We start from the raw sequence: 15,945 nt of genomic DNA on the forward strand, positions 1-15,945 counted from the left end.
CCAGAATGGGGGAATTTTCAAGTGGAGTTCGTGGGGTTCTCGGATCGCTCTCCTGTTGGTGGAAACCCAGTGTGTCTCCATTCTGTTCCAGTAGAAGCAATTAAGTTACGTATAGAGCGAAAGTTGAAGGTTGGTGGCCTCTACCCGACTGAGTCCATCCTTCTTTCCCCATATATACACATATGGCAGAGACTAATAGATACAGAGTTCATCTCCGAGAGTTTGATAGAGTGATAGTATACTTCTCTCCCTTCCGTGTATGAATCGGCCCCAAATACGCCCCACCATCCACGAGAAACTGCCTTCCATCCTGCACACGAATGGCTAACGGTTTACCACTCCGAGAAGTGATAGTCGCCTGCTGCAGCACCCCACCCGACCATTGCATATCCACCATAAAGTTTCCCCGAGCGACCAAGCCCGATACAGAGCCCGCTGGAACGGCAGAAGGCAAAGCCGGTAAGAGATGCACGACCTCATGACTCTGGAGGAGCATCTCCGCAATGCCGGATGTGAACGCAAAGTTCCCATCAATCTGAAACACAGTATCCGGGCCCGAGTCCGTGTTCCAGAGATTGGGGCTTGGGAACTTCTTGAGGTAGATCTGGGTGTGGTTCCAAACAGCATCGCCATCGAACAGTCGTGCATACAGATTCATCGTCCAGGTGCGCGACCAGCCGGTGCTGCCGCTTCCACTATCGATCCGGTAGTCCAGGAACGCCTTGGCCGCTTTCGCGAGAGTCTGGTTGACGAGAGGCGCCAGCTGGGAGCCCGGATATAGCCCTACGATTGGACTCATGTGGCGGTGGCCGGGATCCTGTTCCTGATAGTCTAGTCTCCATTCCAAGATCCGACCGGCTGACCCGATCTGAGGAGGCTTGATCTTGGCAAGGTATTTCTTGGCTGTGTGCAGATCTGACCCAGTAATTCCAAGCGTGTTGCAAGTCTCAATCACCGACTGGAAGAGCTCATGAAGGAGAGAATTGTCCATGGTGGGTGCGATATCGATGCCCTCCGCACTCCCGGCTTTGAACATGGTATCCGGGACAATAAAAGCCGCCTCCGGGGAGATCGAGGGGCCAGTACTGTAATAACCCTCGAACGGAAAGAGATAGCAGTAGTAGAATTGGGCTGCACTTTGCAGTAACGGCCAGATGCGTTCTCGGAGGACGGTCTCGTCCTGAGTGAATCGGTAGTGCTCCATCAGATTCGCCGATAGCCATGCTCCGCCCATGGGCCACATAGTCCAGGTTGTCCCATTATCAACGGGTGCTGCATCGCCCCAGAGATCGGTGTTGTGGTGTAGCACGTACCCTTCATTGTCGCAGTGGTACATGCTTCGCGCCACGTCTTGACCACGGGGCTTGATGATGTCCATCAAGTCGATGAACGGCGTGAACGTCTCCGCCAAATTAGTTACTTGAGCTGGCCAGTAATTCATCTCTAGATTAATGTCGAGGGTGAAGCGGCCGCCCCACGCCGGATCATAGTCCTGATTCCAGAGACCTTGCAGATTGGCCGGCAGACCTGGGGATGATTTTGCGCGGGACGAGGTGATCAAGCAATGCCGACCGAAGTGAAACATCAGCGTCGCCAGCTCGGGGTCACTGTCCGGACTATGCTGGTAGTTTAGCAGACGAGTGTCCGTTGGTAATCTCCCAGTCATGCCGGAGGATCCCAGATCCAAATCAACTCGCTCCGATAGTGCAGCATAGTCGGAAACGGCATTCTTCTTGACGACTGCAAATCCTGACTTGACTGCAGACTGCAGCTTCTGTTCGAGCTCAGCGTCGCGATTGCGCTCAGACTCGTATCTGTAGGAGGTTTCGGCATCAAAGACGATGTCCACAGTGGAAGCGCCACGCACGACGATGGAAGTTCCATTGGTTCCAATCCGCCCTACAACAATCAGCCTGCTCCGTGGAAATATCGGCAAGACTCTCACCTCCATTGGACATAATCCGCGCCTGGGAAGAGAAGCGAATAGGGCCGTCTTGATCGGCAATTGAATTAGCCTTGAGGACCAAGGTTCCAACGCCCTCAGTGGCCGACGCAGTCTTCTCAACCACGAATAGGGCGCGTTCCAGCGAACAAACCACGTTCAGGCTACCAGCCTTGCTGGTCGAGAGACGAATAGCGATTACATCGTCCGGGTAGCTCGCGACGTATTCTCGTCTGGCTCACATCAGCAGGGGCCAAACCGTGTCGCTTGGGTGCCTCACCTGAAGGTAACACCCTGGTAGTCATAATCCACCACCGCATTGCCAGTGCGCAGATCGAGCGACCGGGTATAATTGCGGATAGCCGACCTGGCATGTCCGAAATCCAACCGTAGCGCGCCCAAGGGACTATACGACTGCGGCAGCGCAGGTATGCCTGCCATGTCTTCCAGCGTGACCTCGCCGGCGGTGGTGATGTTGCCGCTGGCCAACATCGAGCGGACCGGAGCCAATGCGCCGTAAGACTTGGGGTTAACTCGGTTGACGAACGAACCATTCCAGATGGAATCCTCATTCAGGGTGACATTCTCAATGGCAGTGCCCCAGATTGCGGCGCCCAGCCGGCCATTTCCGATCGGTAGCGTGGTGGTGAAATTGGTGGCCGGCGAGGTGTACCATGCCACCGTCGACGCATCGAATCGCGCGTGACCAGGCAGCACACATGCTGTGAGGATAGAAAGACAGGTCCGTAGTCGCATGGTGAGAGTTGTGAAATCAGCCAAACAGGCTCATGAGGGGGGATGGCCGATGGCCCCATTAATTAAATCGGGGAGGAACCATGAGAAAGTGGCAAGACTGGATATTGCATGAGCTGGAAGAGAGCACTTGTTTCTGCAGCTCTCAGACTAGGCTCATGCATCGGAGACCGTTCATCCCACAAATCAGAGTCCTCAGGCAGATTGATCTGCAGCTGCCGTAGATATTGCGCCCTGGTTCGTGCAAGAGGGGCCCAATTTACCCGCGGATTTTCCCGAGACGTCAACCTGTCTGTTACATAACTACCCACTGCGCCTGTAGCGTAATGTACTCGAAGATCTAATATCGAGATCCAACTGGAGTGGTCAATCTTTGAAGCCGATGCGATCATATCACGTGTGGGTGATTTGAGCGACAGGGTCGCATACCAACCCCACATTTACCCCCGGAGGAATGTATGGGGCAGTGAATGAAGGAGCTGAGCATTGCACAGTCTCTGCTGAATTACAGATTGGTTTCTATTCCGGTGCGACGTGGTGGTGTCCGGATTTGGAAGTCGCACATTCCAGCCAGCTCGGAGGAATAATAAATGCTCGTTGATCAGTAGTCAATTCATGGGATAGAATATACAACTTCGTATGTACACAGTGGGGGGACATGAATCCGCAAACAGTCACCGCACGGACCCATCTCGATATGGTACAGAGTCGCCAGTGAGACGCTTTCATAGCAGCCAGTCGACGTAGAATGGATGCTGAACAGAAGCAAGAAAAAAAGTAAACCCGAGAGCAAGACCATGAGGGCAGACCCAAGCCCCGAGAACCCGAACTCCGAAGAACCAAAAGCACCCAGTAGACCAAAAGAATCTGCCAAACCATTCAACTAACACGTTGCTGAGACGCGCGACGGTCATGCAGTAGCTCAAGGTGACCAAACAGCGAATGCGACAGAGCTCAAAGAACACGACGAAAGCAGAATTAATCATAAAGCGACGATAAGGGGGTATGCGAGAGTATGCGAAAGTAAGAGAGAGAGAGAGAGAGACAGGGCGTGCGCGTGGGGAGAGACGCTGCAGCGCCAATCGGTGTGCATTCACCTCCACAGAAAATCACCGCGGAGAAGGACACCGCAGACCAGGGAGGTCATACGTTAACTTCGTTCCACTTGCGAATCTCTTGATCTTCGCGTGCATCGCGTTTCCTGTTGCGAATATGCAGGTAGATGAAAACACAAATGGCACCCAATACGATCCTAGAAACATCAATCGGGATGGTTTCCCTGAAAGGTCAATATAGTGATCACCTACACGCCAGTGACAATGCCCGGGACACCGCTCTTCAGGAAATTGCTGACGGGCTTTTCGCACGACTCGTTGCTCGAATCGCAGTCGCGGGTCCAGAGATGCAGCGAAGAAGCCATGGCTGCAGCAGCTCTTTTCGAGGCCCGGGGCAGGAGGTGGTACGACTCCATTGGATTAGAGCTGCACAGAGAGAGAGAGAGAGCGTGAGTGTGATGGTGGTGATGGTGGTGGTACGGGGAGGAGAGAAAGAAAGAATCCCTAATGATTTGAGGGGAAAGTAGCAGAGAAATGCGCGGAAAGGATCAGGAGGGAAAGAGAAGGGGCAGATCGAAATTCTAGAACTAAAAGAGTGTGGGCAAAGGTAAAAAAAGGGAAAAAAGGAGGATTCACAGGAGAGGAAGTGAAACCGAAGGGTGAGGTTTCAGACGTCTCCACTGACCCCTTTTTTTTGTTTCTTCTTGGCTAAGCGTAGAGAGACTGCTATTAGTCCTGAAACTAAATTAGACTAAACTAAATTAGTCTGACACTCAGACTCGACTCTAATCAATTTTAATTTGAATTTCTATTAATATAATCCCGTCCAGGTACCACTTACCCCTCCTCCTCCCCCCTTTAGGGCTAAAGACTTTGCAGTTGCCCCTTAGACTGTCTCTAAACCTGGGGTGTTGCACATCGCAATGAACCATGACTGGAGTCTGTAAATAGTACTCCGTAGTCTAAATAGTGCACACACTGCACTGCATACATTCTCTCTCTCTTTCTCTCTCTCTCTCTCTCCCCTGTTCGCTCCTCTACTCGGTCGCAGTCCGACACTGTCTCAAATGCGACGAGTCTCATTCACTAGTGACCCTCGATATGGACAGGGCGGTTTCACCCCCACCGCGACTCCCGTGCGGAATTTCCGCTGCGCCCTTCAACACGGTCGCGATGCGAGGACAGAAATGTCAAGCAGTGCTCTGCTCTGGACCGCCCTCCGCCCGGGCCACTATTGCTTATTTTCCTTTGCCGTGACCGCCAATTGCCCGTCGAAAATGCAATTATCTAAATAGTCCACGGTTGTTCCGTTCTCGGTTGTTCCGTTCTCGATTGTCGCGTTTCTACTCCCCCTTTAATGCTACGCGGGTTGCTTGCTTGGCTGTTGCACCACAATGCGCGACGAAAACTCCAATCCATTGATTTTCCAAAATGAGTAACCAAAAAGAGAAAGAAAACTTTTAGCTACCAACATTTATCATCTATCTCATCGACAAGTCGTCACAGTCCATCAGTCTAACTCGTCTAAGCGTTGGGACCATCTGATCGGGTCGACCGGGTGTCAAAGTATTTGTACGACGCGACGGAGAGCACGAGGCAGAGAATTGCTGAGAAACGTTAGCCAGATCCATGCAGCCGGGATTGTTGAAGCGGAATGGCAACTCACCAAGCACCATGGTCGAGTAATAATAACCGTAACTCTCGGACAACGAGCCGGCAAGCAGAGGGCCGACCATCGATCCGACGCCAAAGGCCATCTCCACCATCGAGAAGCTGCGCGAGCTCCCTCCATGGGGTCCGAAGATGAGCGGGTCCTTGGCCTGTTTCTCCTTGACGACGACTGCCATACCATGTCAGCGATTGGCACCCACACTACGAGATAATCACACTCACAAGTCACCTGCAGACTACCGGCGCCACGGACCAGCATGGAGAAGAGACCAAAACTGAGCATGGTCGCGATAAACATGGGCTTGCCGTGGGCGTCGGCACTGGCCCACGGGAACTTAGCGTCGCCGGGCACGCCCAGGAGCCACAGCAGGGGCGCCAGCAAGAACCAACCCAGCGCCGTCGGGTTGCGGAGTCCCTGTCGGTCGCGCATCCATCCCGCCGCCGCAGCGAGAAAGAACGAGGGAATCTGGAGACAGAAGAACATCAAGCCGGTCGGCAAGCTGCCCCAGTTGAAGGCATCACGGAGGTGCAGAGGGAGCGTGGCCTCGAGCCCCGATAGGATGGAGCACATCCCCAGGGTATTCGCGAGACCGACCAGCACCCGGGCATCGCTAAGCATGATCTTGTAGAAATGGCCAGGAGATGAAGCGTCGGGACGGGCCGAGTCATCTGCGGCCAGCTGGTCCTCTGGGCTGTCCGACAGCAGACCAGTGGTCTCATCCTGCGAGGTGGGAGCCTTGGCTTGATCCATGGGCTCGACCATAATCAACCGCGCGACGATGTCCACCGCTAGCACCACCAAAGGAACCGACCAGGCCGACCAGTATCCAAAGAGTTCCAGCATGACTCCCGCCACCGTCGGGCCGGAGATGATGCCCGCCGTCACAAACGTCATGGCCAGTCCCATCGTCGCCCCCATGTTATCGGCGTCGATGTAATCGGTCAGCATGGCGAACCCGACGACCCAAGCTGCACACCCGGCGATGGACTGCATCATGCGGCCCGCAAACAACGTAGTCACTATCTCTACGCGTTAGTTTCGCCGACTTCGCGCGCGGAAGGAAAGGCCATCCGTACCATTCAATGTGAGGGCAACCAGCGTGGTGCCCACGAAGCAGCCGCCCAGGGCCAGGAGCAGTGGGAGTTTGCGGTTGGGGGTCTTGTCAGCGAAATGGGCGATGATGGGGGCAGCGATGACGCCAAGAAAGCCATGGAGGGACAACAGCGCGGTGGTATAGCGTTGCGTTTCGGACGGGTCGATGCCCAGCCGCACCTCGATCATATGGCTCAGGATGGGGACGACGAAGCCATAGAGAAAGGTTTCTGCAAACAGAGCGACGGTGACAGTGAAGACGATGAAGGTCCGTGACGAGCGCCAGCGATAGCCGGCGGGCAAGGGTTTTTCCATGTTGTTTTGCATCGACGAAGCTATTTTCTCCAATCTATACTTCAGGTGGAATAAGAATTTATCGATTCATGGACGATCACCCCAGATATCCACGGATTTGCGACGGTTGGGGACGTGGGGAAAGAGTGAGATCCGCACAAATCGAGGCTGGCGGTGAGAGGCAAATAAAGGCAAAGGCAAGCCTTGAGTCATCCTCGTTCGTTCTTACACTCAATACACTCATCTTACGCCCTCTTTACACTCTCTTTACACTCACTGTACATAAATGCGTGGGGGCGATGGTCGTATTACTTAAGCTGAAGATCCACTGTTGAGCGAATCCTGGTTGGAAATGGAGGCTACTATTCCAATTCAGAAGATAGTCTATGGTCTCAGCTCAGCTCGATTTACGATCATATCCATAGGCTGACAGCCGGATACAGTGATAAGACTGGAAAGATACTGCCATTCTCTCAATCGGTATGATCATATCTTGACTCACTCTTCAGTCGTTGACTCACTCATAACAGACAGCATTATATCAAAAGTCCGATACAAAGCTAGATCCGACTCCAACCGCAGTCCGTGCTTTTGCCGGGCTAGAACGCTCATCTGACCGCAGTCCACGCGCAGAATCCCGCGGCTGCCGCTCAGTGCCTCGCTGCAGCATCTTCATCCCCGATTATGCACCTGGGCAATCCCCGAAAACATGGAAGAATCGCCAATCGTGCGAAAGCTCACAGTCACTGGGTTATATTACCAAGACCAATGCACAAAATACATTGTGGACATTGCGCAATATCCGCCGGTTACGGCTGAGTGCTTGGCCCGCCGCTTGATTATTCCCCACCGAGAGCCTTTTCGGTGCATCCAAGGCAGGTACTTCTCATCGTCACTCCCTGTACATTAGCTTAGCTTCTATACTCCTTCCTGCTCCGAGAGCATCCCCATCACCCATGATCGCCGCACAAATGATCCCACCTCAGAGAGCACCTAGGTTGAGAAGATAGGCACTTTCCGGATAACTTGTGAGAACACCTGAAGAGCAGTCTCCGGCTCTACACACAAAAATAAAGTCAGCGATTCATGATTCGCCATCGAGAAAACAAAAAAAAAAAGCAGAAACATTGGCAACTTACGGTAGTAGGGAACCTCGTGCCCAGCCTCATACACTCGGAGGAAAGTAAAGTTTCCGACCGTCTTGAAGGTACCTTTCTCCGTCCCGTTCACCCTATAAGGCTGGAGAGTCTTGTTCTGGAAAACCGTCTGTCCCGCGAACTCGACCGCGTTGGCTACGTCGAACCCGCCGATCCAGTTACAGATCCAGTCCGCGTCACCGGCCCAGAGTAGCACGTTGATTCCGGTCTGCACCACGTCGGAAAGCGTGGAGAGGAAAGAGCGGGTGTCTACAAAACCCACATCAGTAACGGCAAGCACAGACAACCTGCCCCATTACTTACCATCACCTGTCGTAGAGAATTTATAGGATGGCGCGTTAGAACATTCGGAATAGTTCTGGCGGGCCCCAATCGCGCGCTTCACGCTCTCCTTGTTCAGGTAGTTATGGTAAGTCGAGGGCGGGTAAGGGTCATTTGAGCGCTCGCGCACGTCATATACATCCCAATTGCCGGACTCCGTGATCGGACTATCGATCACGTCGCCACAGACGTTGCCGGCCATGCGGCACGCAGCGTCTGTTCCAAAGGTAGTGCATTGCTCAATGGCGGGAACGCAGTACTGCTGATAGTCCTTGTAATACTTGGCTCCAGCAGAGGCATTGATTAGAGGACGGTAGGGGTTTTGCAACGCGTAGGTGATGTAGGCTTTCTCTTGGATCGTGGAATCAAACCAGCCGTTGTTGATGCCAAGAGACCCGATCTGAATAGTCTTCCCCGTCACAGCGCCCGCTTGGATCCCGCTATTCTGTTGCTGGATGTAGTGAGCGAATTCAGGGCCATAGTGACCCCCGTATGACTGCGGGTTGGTAAGTATATGATGCGATAGACGGAACCAGTCGTGCTTCTGCGTACCTCGGTAAATAGATTGAATTCGCGGTTCTCGTACTCAGGGAAATGAGCGAAGAAGGCTTGCAACAGCTTCCATACATACGGAGCAGCTGTGACCGTGCTATTGACAGCATTGTTACCGTACGAAAATCCAACTCCGATGGGCTGGTCGATGTAGATCATGTTTGAGTAGGTGTTCCAGCTGTAGGGGTTTAAGGACGGTGTCGTTTCGTTGTTGACAAATCGACACGGTCCATGCTCCTGGAACAAACCAATCATGGACGAACAACCGGGACCACCATTAAACCAAGCCGTCAAAGGTGCTGTTTGTGGGTTGTGTCGAGCTTCAAAGAACCTGAGGTGGCCCGTGAGCTTGGCTAGAAACTAAACGTGGGCCGCGTTGCATACCAGAAGAACATGTTCATATCCTCCCCAACAGAGAGATAGCCCGAGTATTGATTGACCCCAGGTGTGGTCTCACAGATTCCCGAGTTCTTCACTATCTCCAAGTTGGCTCTAGTAGCTGCATGATGATAGACAGTGTACTCGATGCCCCTCTTGACCACCTTGGATACCGTATCTCTTTGCGCATGGGGCACGGCCTGGGCCACACCCACCACCAAAGAGGGCAGCAGCCACGCTATAGTGCTAAACTTCATTGCAGCCGGGGATGAGAACAGTTGAAAGTTGTTGAATCATGAAGGAAGTACCTGTGCGACATAATGGACAACCATGGAATAAATAGTGCAGCGGTTGAGCGGGGAAAGGCCCCTGTTGCGGTATCTGCTGCTCTGAGAGAGCTTGAAACAGTGCATGATAATCTATTCTTGCAACTGGCGGCAAGCCCTGGCTGTATAATATCAATATCAAGCTTGAATGAGCGGCGATCAAGTCCGTTTGCGGCAATGTCGTAGACCGTTAGATGAATGTTACATCCGCAGTCTTTCCGCGGGAGACAAGCATCGACCACTCAAATGAGGTGAATGCCCCGTGCAAAACTTGCATGATGCGTCGCTCTGTGAGGGGTGCCTTGCAAGTCAAGCCTGTTGGCAGATCGAGAGGAGAAACAAAGTGGCTATCATATTGTTCGGTGCTCGGCTTCAGTAACCCCTGCCGATCTCCTCCCGGGGCCCCGTCGGAGTCCGATCGATAGGTCTATGGCAGTCTGCCATGATTGGCACCTCTTCGACTATCAGTATACTCTTGGCGTGGCCGATGGGCTATCTACGAGACTCTGGATCCCTTTCTCGGCCACTTAAGACTTCATACTGCTATGGCGAGCGACTGGGATGGCGTGTCGCAACCTGCATTGCTGCGGTGGACGTAGGACGCAGCCCAAAGATCGTGGCGATAGTGGTCGTCATAAGGGGAGGCACTGAGGAAACCAGGAACGAATTCTTGCAGTTTTGAACAGTCTTGAGATCCATAAGTGGTAATATCAACCCTGAATGCAGGTAGTTAGGATAAAAAATGGTATGAAGTGGGAAGTTGTTTGATTGGTGATAAACAAACCCAACAAACAGCTCTTTCCCCTCTTTTACCTTTCCTCCTTCATGTCAACTTCCTTCTTCCAACTCCATTTCCCTTAATTATTCCGGCGCAACTTCTATCTCAGACTGCAACTAAGACTACGTCTCTCAGCCCTGAGGTGGGTTCTGACACCCCATAGAAACAAGATAACGATAAGAGTTTCAGGCTTATTAGGTTGACACTTTCTTTGAAGCGACGACTCACAGGCGATAGCGAAATCCGACCGTGTTCCAGTCTGTCACGTCTTCATAGTCTGCTTGGTCCAGTTCCACAGACCTCACGAGCACTGAGACATCAGTCCCATCGCGTTGCTCGTTGACCACCTTCCCTCCTACAGCGCCCGCTAAACTGGCACTGCCCTGTATCCCCTCGTCACGGTCTCGTTTCGCGTTAAGCCATTGCAGGTAGCAGCGCAAAGAGATGACCAGCCCAACAACAATGATATAACAGATCAAAATGGCCCGGAACGATGTCGGGTACGTCGGTGCCTCACTGGTTCGGAACAGCTGTGGTCCGGCGATGTTGCCCGCACAATACGCGACGAACATCATGGCGGTCATCGTCATCTTCTTCGTGACGCCCCGATAGTTGCTCTGTAGCAGAGACATCACCAGTGGCAACGCCCCCGGCCCTGTCGAAAGAAGAAAGTACCCGAAGAGTTGCGCTCCCAGGGGCACATAATGCGCACGAGCGTAGATGATTGCGCTGCCAATGATGGGAAAGATGATCACGCACACTATCAAGATACAGTTAAGCTTGTTGGATCGACCCGCCAGCCACCCGGTCATGGCAATGGTGGCCGCACTAATCACACTCGCAGGGATGTTGATCAGGGTCGATTGTAAGGACGTAAATCCAAAGGACTTGATCACCAGGTTCCCGAAATTCTGGGTGCCTCCGTTTGGTATCTGGGTCAACAGAGCGATGGCAAAAAGATGCCAAGTTTTCGGGTCCTGAACACATTCCACGGCCTGCTCCCATTTCCATGTGGTATGCTCCGTACGTCCTGTACCAGCAATCACAGCACGATTGCTCATATATTCCCGCTCCTCGGAGCTCAGGAAACGGGCGCTGGAGATACTGTCCGGCAAGAATGCCAGAAGAACAAACCCCCACAGAAAGGTAGCAATACCTAGGATGATAAACATCCACATCCACGGTCGGAGTGGGTGCTCAATGTGTCCGATGCCATAAGCCAGTAGGCTAGCGATGAGACCACCGACCGAGTTCCCCGAGAACCAGATCCCCGTCCGGAACGGAATCTCATCCCGGGTGTACCAAGTCGAGGTGATGAACATGAAAGCGGGTGTGATGGTGGCTTCTGCAACCCCGAGCAGGAACCGAACAGCCAAGAGACCGCCATAATTCACACAAGCGGCTGTGAGCGCAACCACCGCGCCCCAAAAGAGCGTGTTGAGTCCCAGGTACTTGGCCACCGGCACTCGTGGAATTAACAGGTTGGTGGGCTAGAGATATCAGCCGTTGTCATTATTGTCAAGCATCAGTCATACCCATTCCCAGAAGAAATACCCGAAGTAGAAGATACTCGAAACCCAGCTGTATTGCTGTCCGACCAGATGCTGTGCCAAATACTGTCAGCAAGCTTCACAGGTGGCAAGAGGTCGAATTATCTGACCGTGTCTTCTGTCAACCCGAACACAGAAGCGCTGGAAAGAATGGCCTTGTCCATGTAATTGAGCAGGTAGGTGACGAAGAGCAGGGGAATCAGCCGTCTATCCACCTTGCGTAACACGCGCGATCCAAGGGCGGTTGTGTCATCGGCATCGTGGCGCTCGGAAGGAACAGCGGAATCTGAAGGCATATTCATGACTACGAGGTCTATTGAAGGAGATCTAAAGTAAGAATCAGACAGGAGAAGATGCTGCCCCTCGGCTACTTATCACTTGTCTTGTCCAATCCAACCTGGCAAGATGCGTCGAATCCCCCCATCCCTTGCACATGCACTGACCAGGCGATAAGATAAGCCCACGGGAAGGAAAGCGGGGGATTTGCCAGCTTATCGGAAGCTAATCACTTTAACCGACTGCTTTATCGGCCTGGCAGCATACGGAGTACCAATCTACGCCATAACGACGGACAGGAAAAGATAGGATTCAATGTTCATGGCAAGATTTGACCTGGCAAATGTCACAAGTGGCTTACATCGATAGTTATCGCTACGACGTGGAAGTGCCATCGGAGCCCCTCCCTTGCCTCGAGCGCTCGTGACACCCAGCATCTAATCACTGATAATCGCTGGGAGCAGGCGATCAACAGATCTCCAGATGGCAGATGAATCAGGATGCTCCCAGGCGGACCCCACCCAATAAGTGTTGCGATGCCCTTGCAAGTCTCCCACGTCCTGGTAGAACCCTGCTTTGATCGCCTCCCGGCTGACGGACATATCGAATGGGCTGTGGGTCGCAAAAGCCAGGAATGTCGGCTGCGTCGTGTTCAGACCCCCATCCTGAAGTCCCAGGATATCATCGACGATCGCATCACGAACATCCTCCTCGCTCATCTCTTCCGCACTTCCATAAGTCACTAGATGGATGCCAGCAACGCCTGTAGACACAATCGAGTACGTGGACGGATACCGGGGAAGTCTATACGGCGTATCAACGCCACGGTTCAAGATCTGGGTGTCTTCTGGCAGGCCGCTGTCGCTGATCAGGCCGGTATAGACGTACCCCCACTGGAATTGCCGAACAAAGAACGACTCAAGGCTGTCAAGGTCGAAGCCATCCATCTCGTCATTCTTAGGGGGTAGAGCCATGACGGTCGCATCAGCTTCGATAATAACTCTCTCGCCAGTGTCCGATTCGACTGTCAACCGATGAAGCTTATTATCGGACCGCAGCGCATGCACCACTGTGCTGTGGAGTATCACGTCCTCCCCCAGCTCCTGCTGTGCCGCGTAATAAATCTCAGAATTGTTGCGACGTGAGGGGACCAGATGCTGGCCTCTAAGCTGACTCAACGAGACGATCTTCAACAGGTAAACGGTGGCATAGTCGAGCAGATAGCGCATTCCCTGGCTGAGCAAAGTCATGGTCTCCAGGGCAGGTCCCAGATCGTGTTGCTTGACAAAGTCACGGAAGGGTTCGAGAAGAGGCTCGGGCACCTGCTCGGAAAGATTCCATCCCTGAGACAGGTATGAGTATCGCTCGAGCTCCTCGGTGTAGCGCCCGATTGCCTCCGTCGCATTGCCTGGGTACGGCGAGACGGGCACTCCCGTGCGGAAGTCGTATCGCGCAGTCTCGAAGTCGTTCGCGGTAGTGTCAATTTCCACCGGGATATTGAAATGCTTAAAGAACTTGCGGGTTTCGGGGGAGTCGTCAAATCTCCTCACCCCGTAATCGATGGCGGTGCTCGTGAGGCAATTGAAATAGGTTCGCGTCTGACCTCCAAGACGGCCGGTCTTTTCTACCACCACAACATCCTGCCCCAGCTCGCGGAGACGAATTGCAGCGTACGTCCCCGCTGCACCCCCGCCGACGATACAGAAGCCACGTCGGATAACGGTCTCGTTCTTTGACTGCACAGACTCCTCGGCGAGAGCCAGCCCACTGAGCCAATTGGACCCCAACAGAAGTGCTAGGAGGACGTTCAACGACGTCGCCATTTTGATGATCATGACGGTAGATTGTCTTTCGTTGCAGGTGTTCTCCCACTGCTCAGCTTCCTTTGCATCTTCTGCTGGTTATATGCCCCAAAGTTCTCGCCACTCTCCCTCCTACTACTTTCATATGAATATCTTTACCCCCTTGGTTGCGGATGGAATTGTCGTCACACGAATGTGCTCGGGTGGAACGGACACAATTGCGATTCAATCTATATATGCTTTCCGCTGTAACCCGAAACGTGAAACAGCTCCATCATAAGTGAACAGCTGCTCTGAACGGCTTCGATTGGTGAGAGACATAGTAACAGCTCAATGAGAATGATTCCCGCAATGTCTTGCCAAGCGAGCAAGCACGATCGTCCGTGCCCGCGGGTGACACTTTTTCAAATCGATATTCGGATGCAACTGACATATCAGCTTCCTCCATCTATAAATACATGCTCCACGCTTCCGCGTTGACCGGCAACAAAGCTCCTCTGGTTATCTCACATCCATCCGTTGCACGACCCAATGGTGTTACAGTGATACGACTTCAAAAAAAGCCCAAGTTACGCGCACTTGCCGCTCTGGCAAGTAAGGTCATCCGAGCAATCATCCTCAGTGGAGCAGGTGGCACCTATGTCCAAGTTCAAGCTTAGTATCACAGACACGCCGAGCATTATTATACCAGTATACACGGAAATCACTCACCGGCACAATGGCCCGCCCACGAGCACGAAGAGAACGACGAGCCGGAGCTCGACTTTGCCCCTGAGCTGGAGCTGGAGTTGGACCCGGAGCTGCTGTCAGACCCAGAAGAGGAGCAGTAGCTCGATGCTTCAGCGCCACTGTAGGTGTTGGAGGTGTAGCACTTGCCCTTGGCGAACAGCGCATCCGCTAGAGACCCAGAATCAGCCGGCTCGCCTCCCGATAGTGACCACGGGTGCTACGGGACAGAGAACTCACAGTTAACGGTGTACGAGCTTGCCGGGCTGCGGACGACCGTCTGGGAGTCGGGAGTCAAGTTATCCTCGCAGTTGATCTGGGCGTTGCCGCCGTTGGAGTTGGCGCCGGTCCAGATGTCGATGTGCAGTTTGCCGGACTTGTAATCAGTGGCTTTGATCGTCAACGCTTGCATTCAATATGTTCTTGATGGCAGGTTGCATACTGCATTGGGCACACTCGTCCTCGTAGCGCAAGTACTTGCGCAGGTAGGGGAGGTAGATAATCTCGCACTGCTTGAATTCGCCGGACGCGGAGGCGAAGGTCAGTGGGTCGCTGTAGGTTCCAGTTCCTGCATGTTGTTAATTCGTTGGGGCATGCCCACAACGCGGAAGAGTGCTTACCACCCGCCGAGTTTCCACGGCCACAGTCATAGGCGATGTCTGCACTGGGCGGATCATTGTCGGGAAATCCGTAGAAAGTCACCGTCACGTCCGACTCAGTTGAGCAGGCCGCGACAGCGGAGGCGAGGCCTGCGAGAGCCATTCCTTTGAAGAGCTTGGACGCCATGATAATGATATTTGATTAAGCGAAGAGAAGTAAGTGCAGATGCTCTTGCTGGTGCTATGATAGCGAATAACTGAATGATCTTATTGCAGCAGAGAATCGGACCTCTTTATACGTTTATCTCCCCGACTGTCTCCTGTAGACCAAATTGTCACGGCTGCATGGCTGAACCATGATCAGAGACTGGCGGTTTCAGTATACAATGATCAGCTAACCTGCAGGCACGAAATCCTTCGACCGTGTAATTCATCGTTGATATAACCTCGTCGGGCATATTCGACGCAGATGGAGCGACTGATATCTCGCTTATCCCTAAATCCTCTGATATAGATACCACTTCTCAAGCGTATCACAAAACATCGCTCTATAGATCATCCTCCCATCGAAAGCATCTTCAAATCACATTTCTTCTTCAATTTGAAGTCAACATTCACACGAACGATCGCTCATCCCCCTTCCAGCAGCCTGAAACCCAGCCCGTGTAGGGC

General features: G+C 53.0%; 7 protein-coding genes across 7 annotated transcripts; all 7 read right to left on the bottom strand.

Annotated features, from left to right (window-relative positions):
* Positions 1 to 104: 104 nt before the first annotated feature.
* Positions 105 to 2,698, bottom strand: BO97DRAFT_474798 (glycoside hydrolase family 95 protein; the record flags this gene model as incomplete). Its single annotated transcript, XM_025700353.1, has 3 exons — positions 105 to 1,899; positions 1,946 to 2,175; positions 2,223 to 2,698. The coding sequence occupies 3 exons, from the start codon at positions 2,696 to 2,698 to the stop codon at positions 209 to 211; spliced, it is 2,397 nt and encodes a 798-aa protein (XP_025555933.1). The 3' UTR covers positions 105 to 208.
* Positions 2,699 to 3,838: 1,140 nt separating this feature from the next.
* On the bottom strand, positions 3,839 to 4,115 carry BO97DRAFT_420174 (uncharacterized protein; the record flags this gene model as incomplete). Its single annotated transcript, XM_025696627.1, has 2 exons — positions 3,839 to 3,947; positions 4,003 to 4,115. 2 exons carry the CDS (start codon positions 4,113 to 4,115, stop codon positions 3,839 to 3,841), a joined length of 222 nt encoding a protein of 73 aa, XP_025555934.1.
* A 1,099-nt stretch (positions 4,116 to 5,214) lies between these two features.
* Positions 5,215 to 6,943, bottom strand: BO97DRAFT_402414 (MFS general substrate transporter). Its single transcript, XM_025694498.1, has 4 exons — positions 6,499 to 6,943; positions 5,644 to 6,441; positions 5,417 to 5,590; positions 5,215 to 5,357 (listed from the first exon to the last, which is right to left on the bottom strand). The coding sequence occupies exons 1-4, from the start codon at positions 6,827 to 6,829 to the stop codon at positions 5,275 to 5,277; spliced, it is 1,386 nt and encodes a 461-aa protein (XP_025555935.1). The 5' UTR covers positions 6,830 to 6,943; the 3' UTR covers positions 5,215 to 5,274.
* Positions 6,944 to 7,356: 413 nt separating this feature from the next.
* On the bottom strand, positions 7,357 to 9,473 carry cp6 (putative carboxypeptidase S1; the record flags this gene model as incomplete). The annotated part of the gene is made up of 5 exons (XM_025699037.1): positions 7,357 to 7,866; positions 7,948 to 8,214; positions 8,269 to 8,782; positions 8,839 to 9,169; positions 9,223 to 9,473. 5 exons carry the CDS (start codon positions 9,471 to 9,473, stop codon positions 7,802 to 7,804), a joined length of 1,428 nt encoding a protein of 475 aa, XP_025555936.1. The 3' UTR covers positions 7,357 to 7,801.
* Positions 9,474 to 10,544: 1,071 nt separating this feature from the next.
* BO97DRAFT_452689 (MFS general substrate transporter) lies at positions 10,545 to 12,377 on the bottom strand (the record flags this gene model as incomplete). Its single annotated transcript, XM_025699038.1, has 3 exons — positions 11,981 to 12,377; positions 11,856 to 11,924; positions 10,545 to 11,810 (listed from the first exon to the last, which is right to left on the bottom strand). The coding sequence occupies exons 1-3, from the start codon at positions 12,170 to 12,172 to the stop codon at positions 10,545 to 10,547; spliced, it is 1,527 nt and encodes a 508-aa protein (XP_025555937.1). The 5' UTR covers positions 12,173 to 12,377.
* A 206-nt stretch (positions 12,378 to 12,583) lies between these two features.
* On the bottom strand, positions 12,584 to 13,969 carry BO97DRAFT_474800 (amine oxidase; the record flags this gene model as incomplete). Its single annotated transcript, XM_025700354.1, has 1 exon — positions 12,584 to 13,969. The coding sequence occupies one exon, from the start codon at positions 13,967 to 13,969 to the stop codon at positions 12,584 to 12,586; it is 1,386 nt and encodes a 461-aa protein (XP_025555938.1).
* Positions 13,970 to 14,517: 548 nt separating this feature from the next.
* On the bottom strand, positions 14,518 to 15,460 carry BO97DRAFT_420179 (uncharacterized protein; the record flags this gene model as incomplete). The annotated part of the gene is made up of 5 exons (XM_025696628.1): positions 14,518 to 14,585; positions 14,660 to 14,845; positions 14,915 to 15,064; positions 15,117 to 15,242; positions 15,295 to 15,460. The coding sequence occupies 5 exons, from the start codon at positions 15,458 to 15,460 to the stop codon at positions 14,518 to 14,520; spliced, it is 696 nt and encodes a 231-aa protein (XP_025555939.1).
* Between the last annotated feature and the right edge of the window lie 485 nt (positions 15,461 to 15,945).

The sequence above is a fragment of the Aspergillus homomorphus genome (genome assembly GCF_003184865.1).
Source record: "Aspergillus homomorphus CBS 101889 unplaced genomic scaffold BO97scaffold_2, whole genome shotgun sequence".
In the NCBI taxonomy this organism is placed as follows: Eukaryota; Fungi; Ascomycota; class Eurotiomycetes; order Eurotiales; family Aspergillaceae; genus Aspergillus; species Aspergillus homomorphus.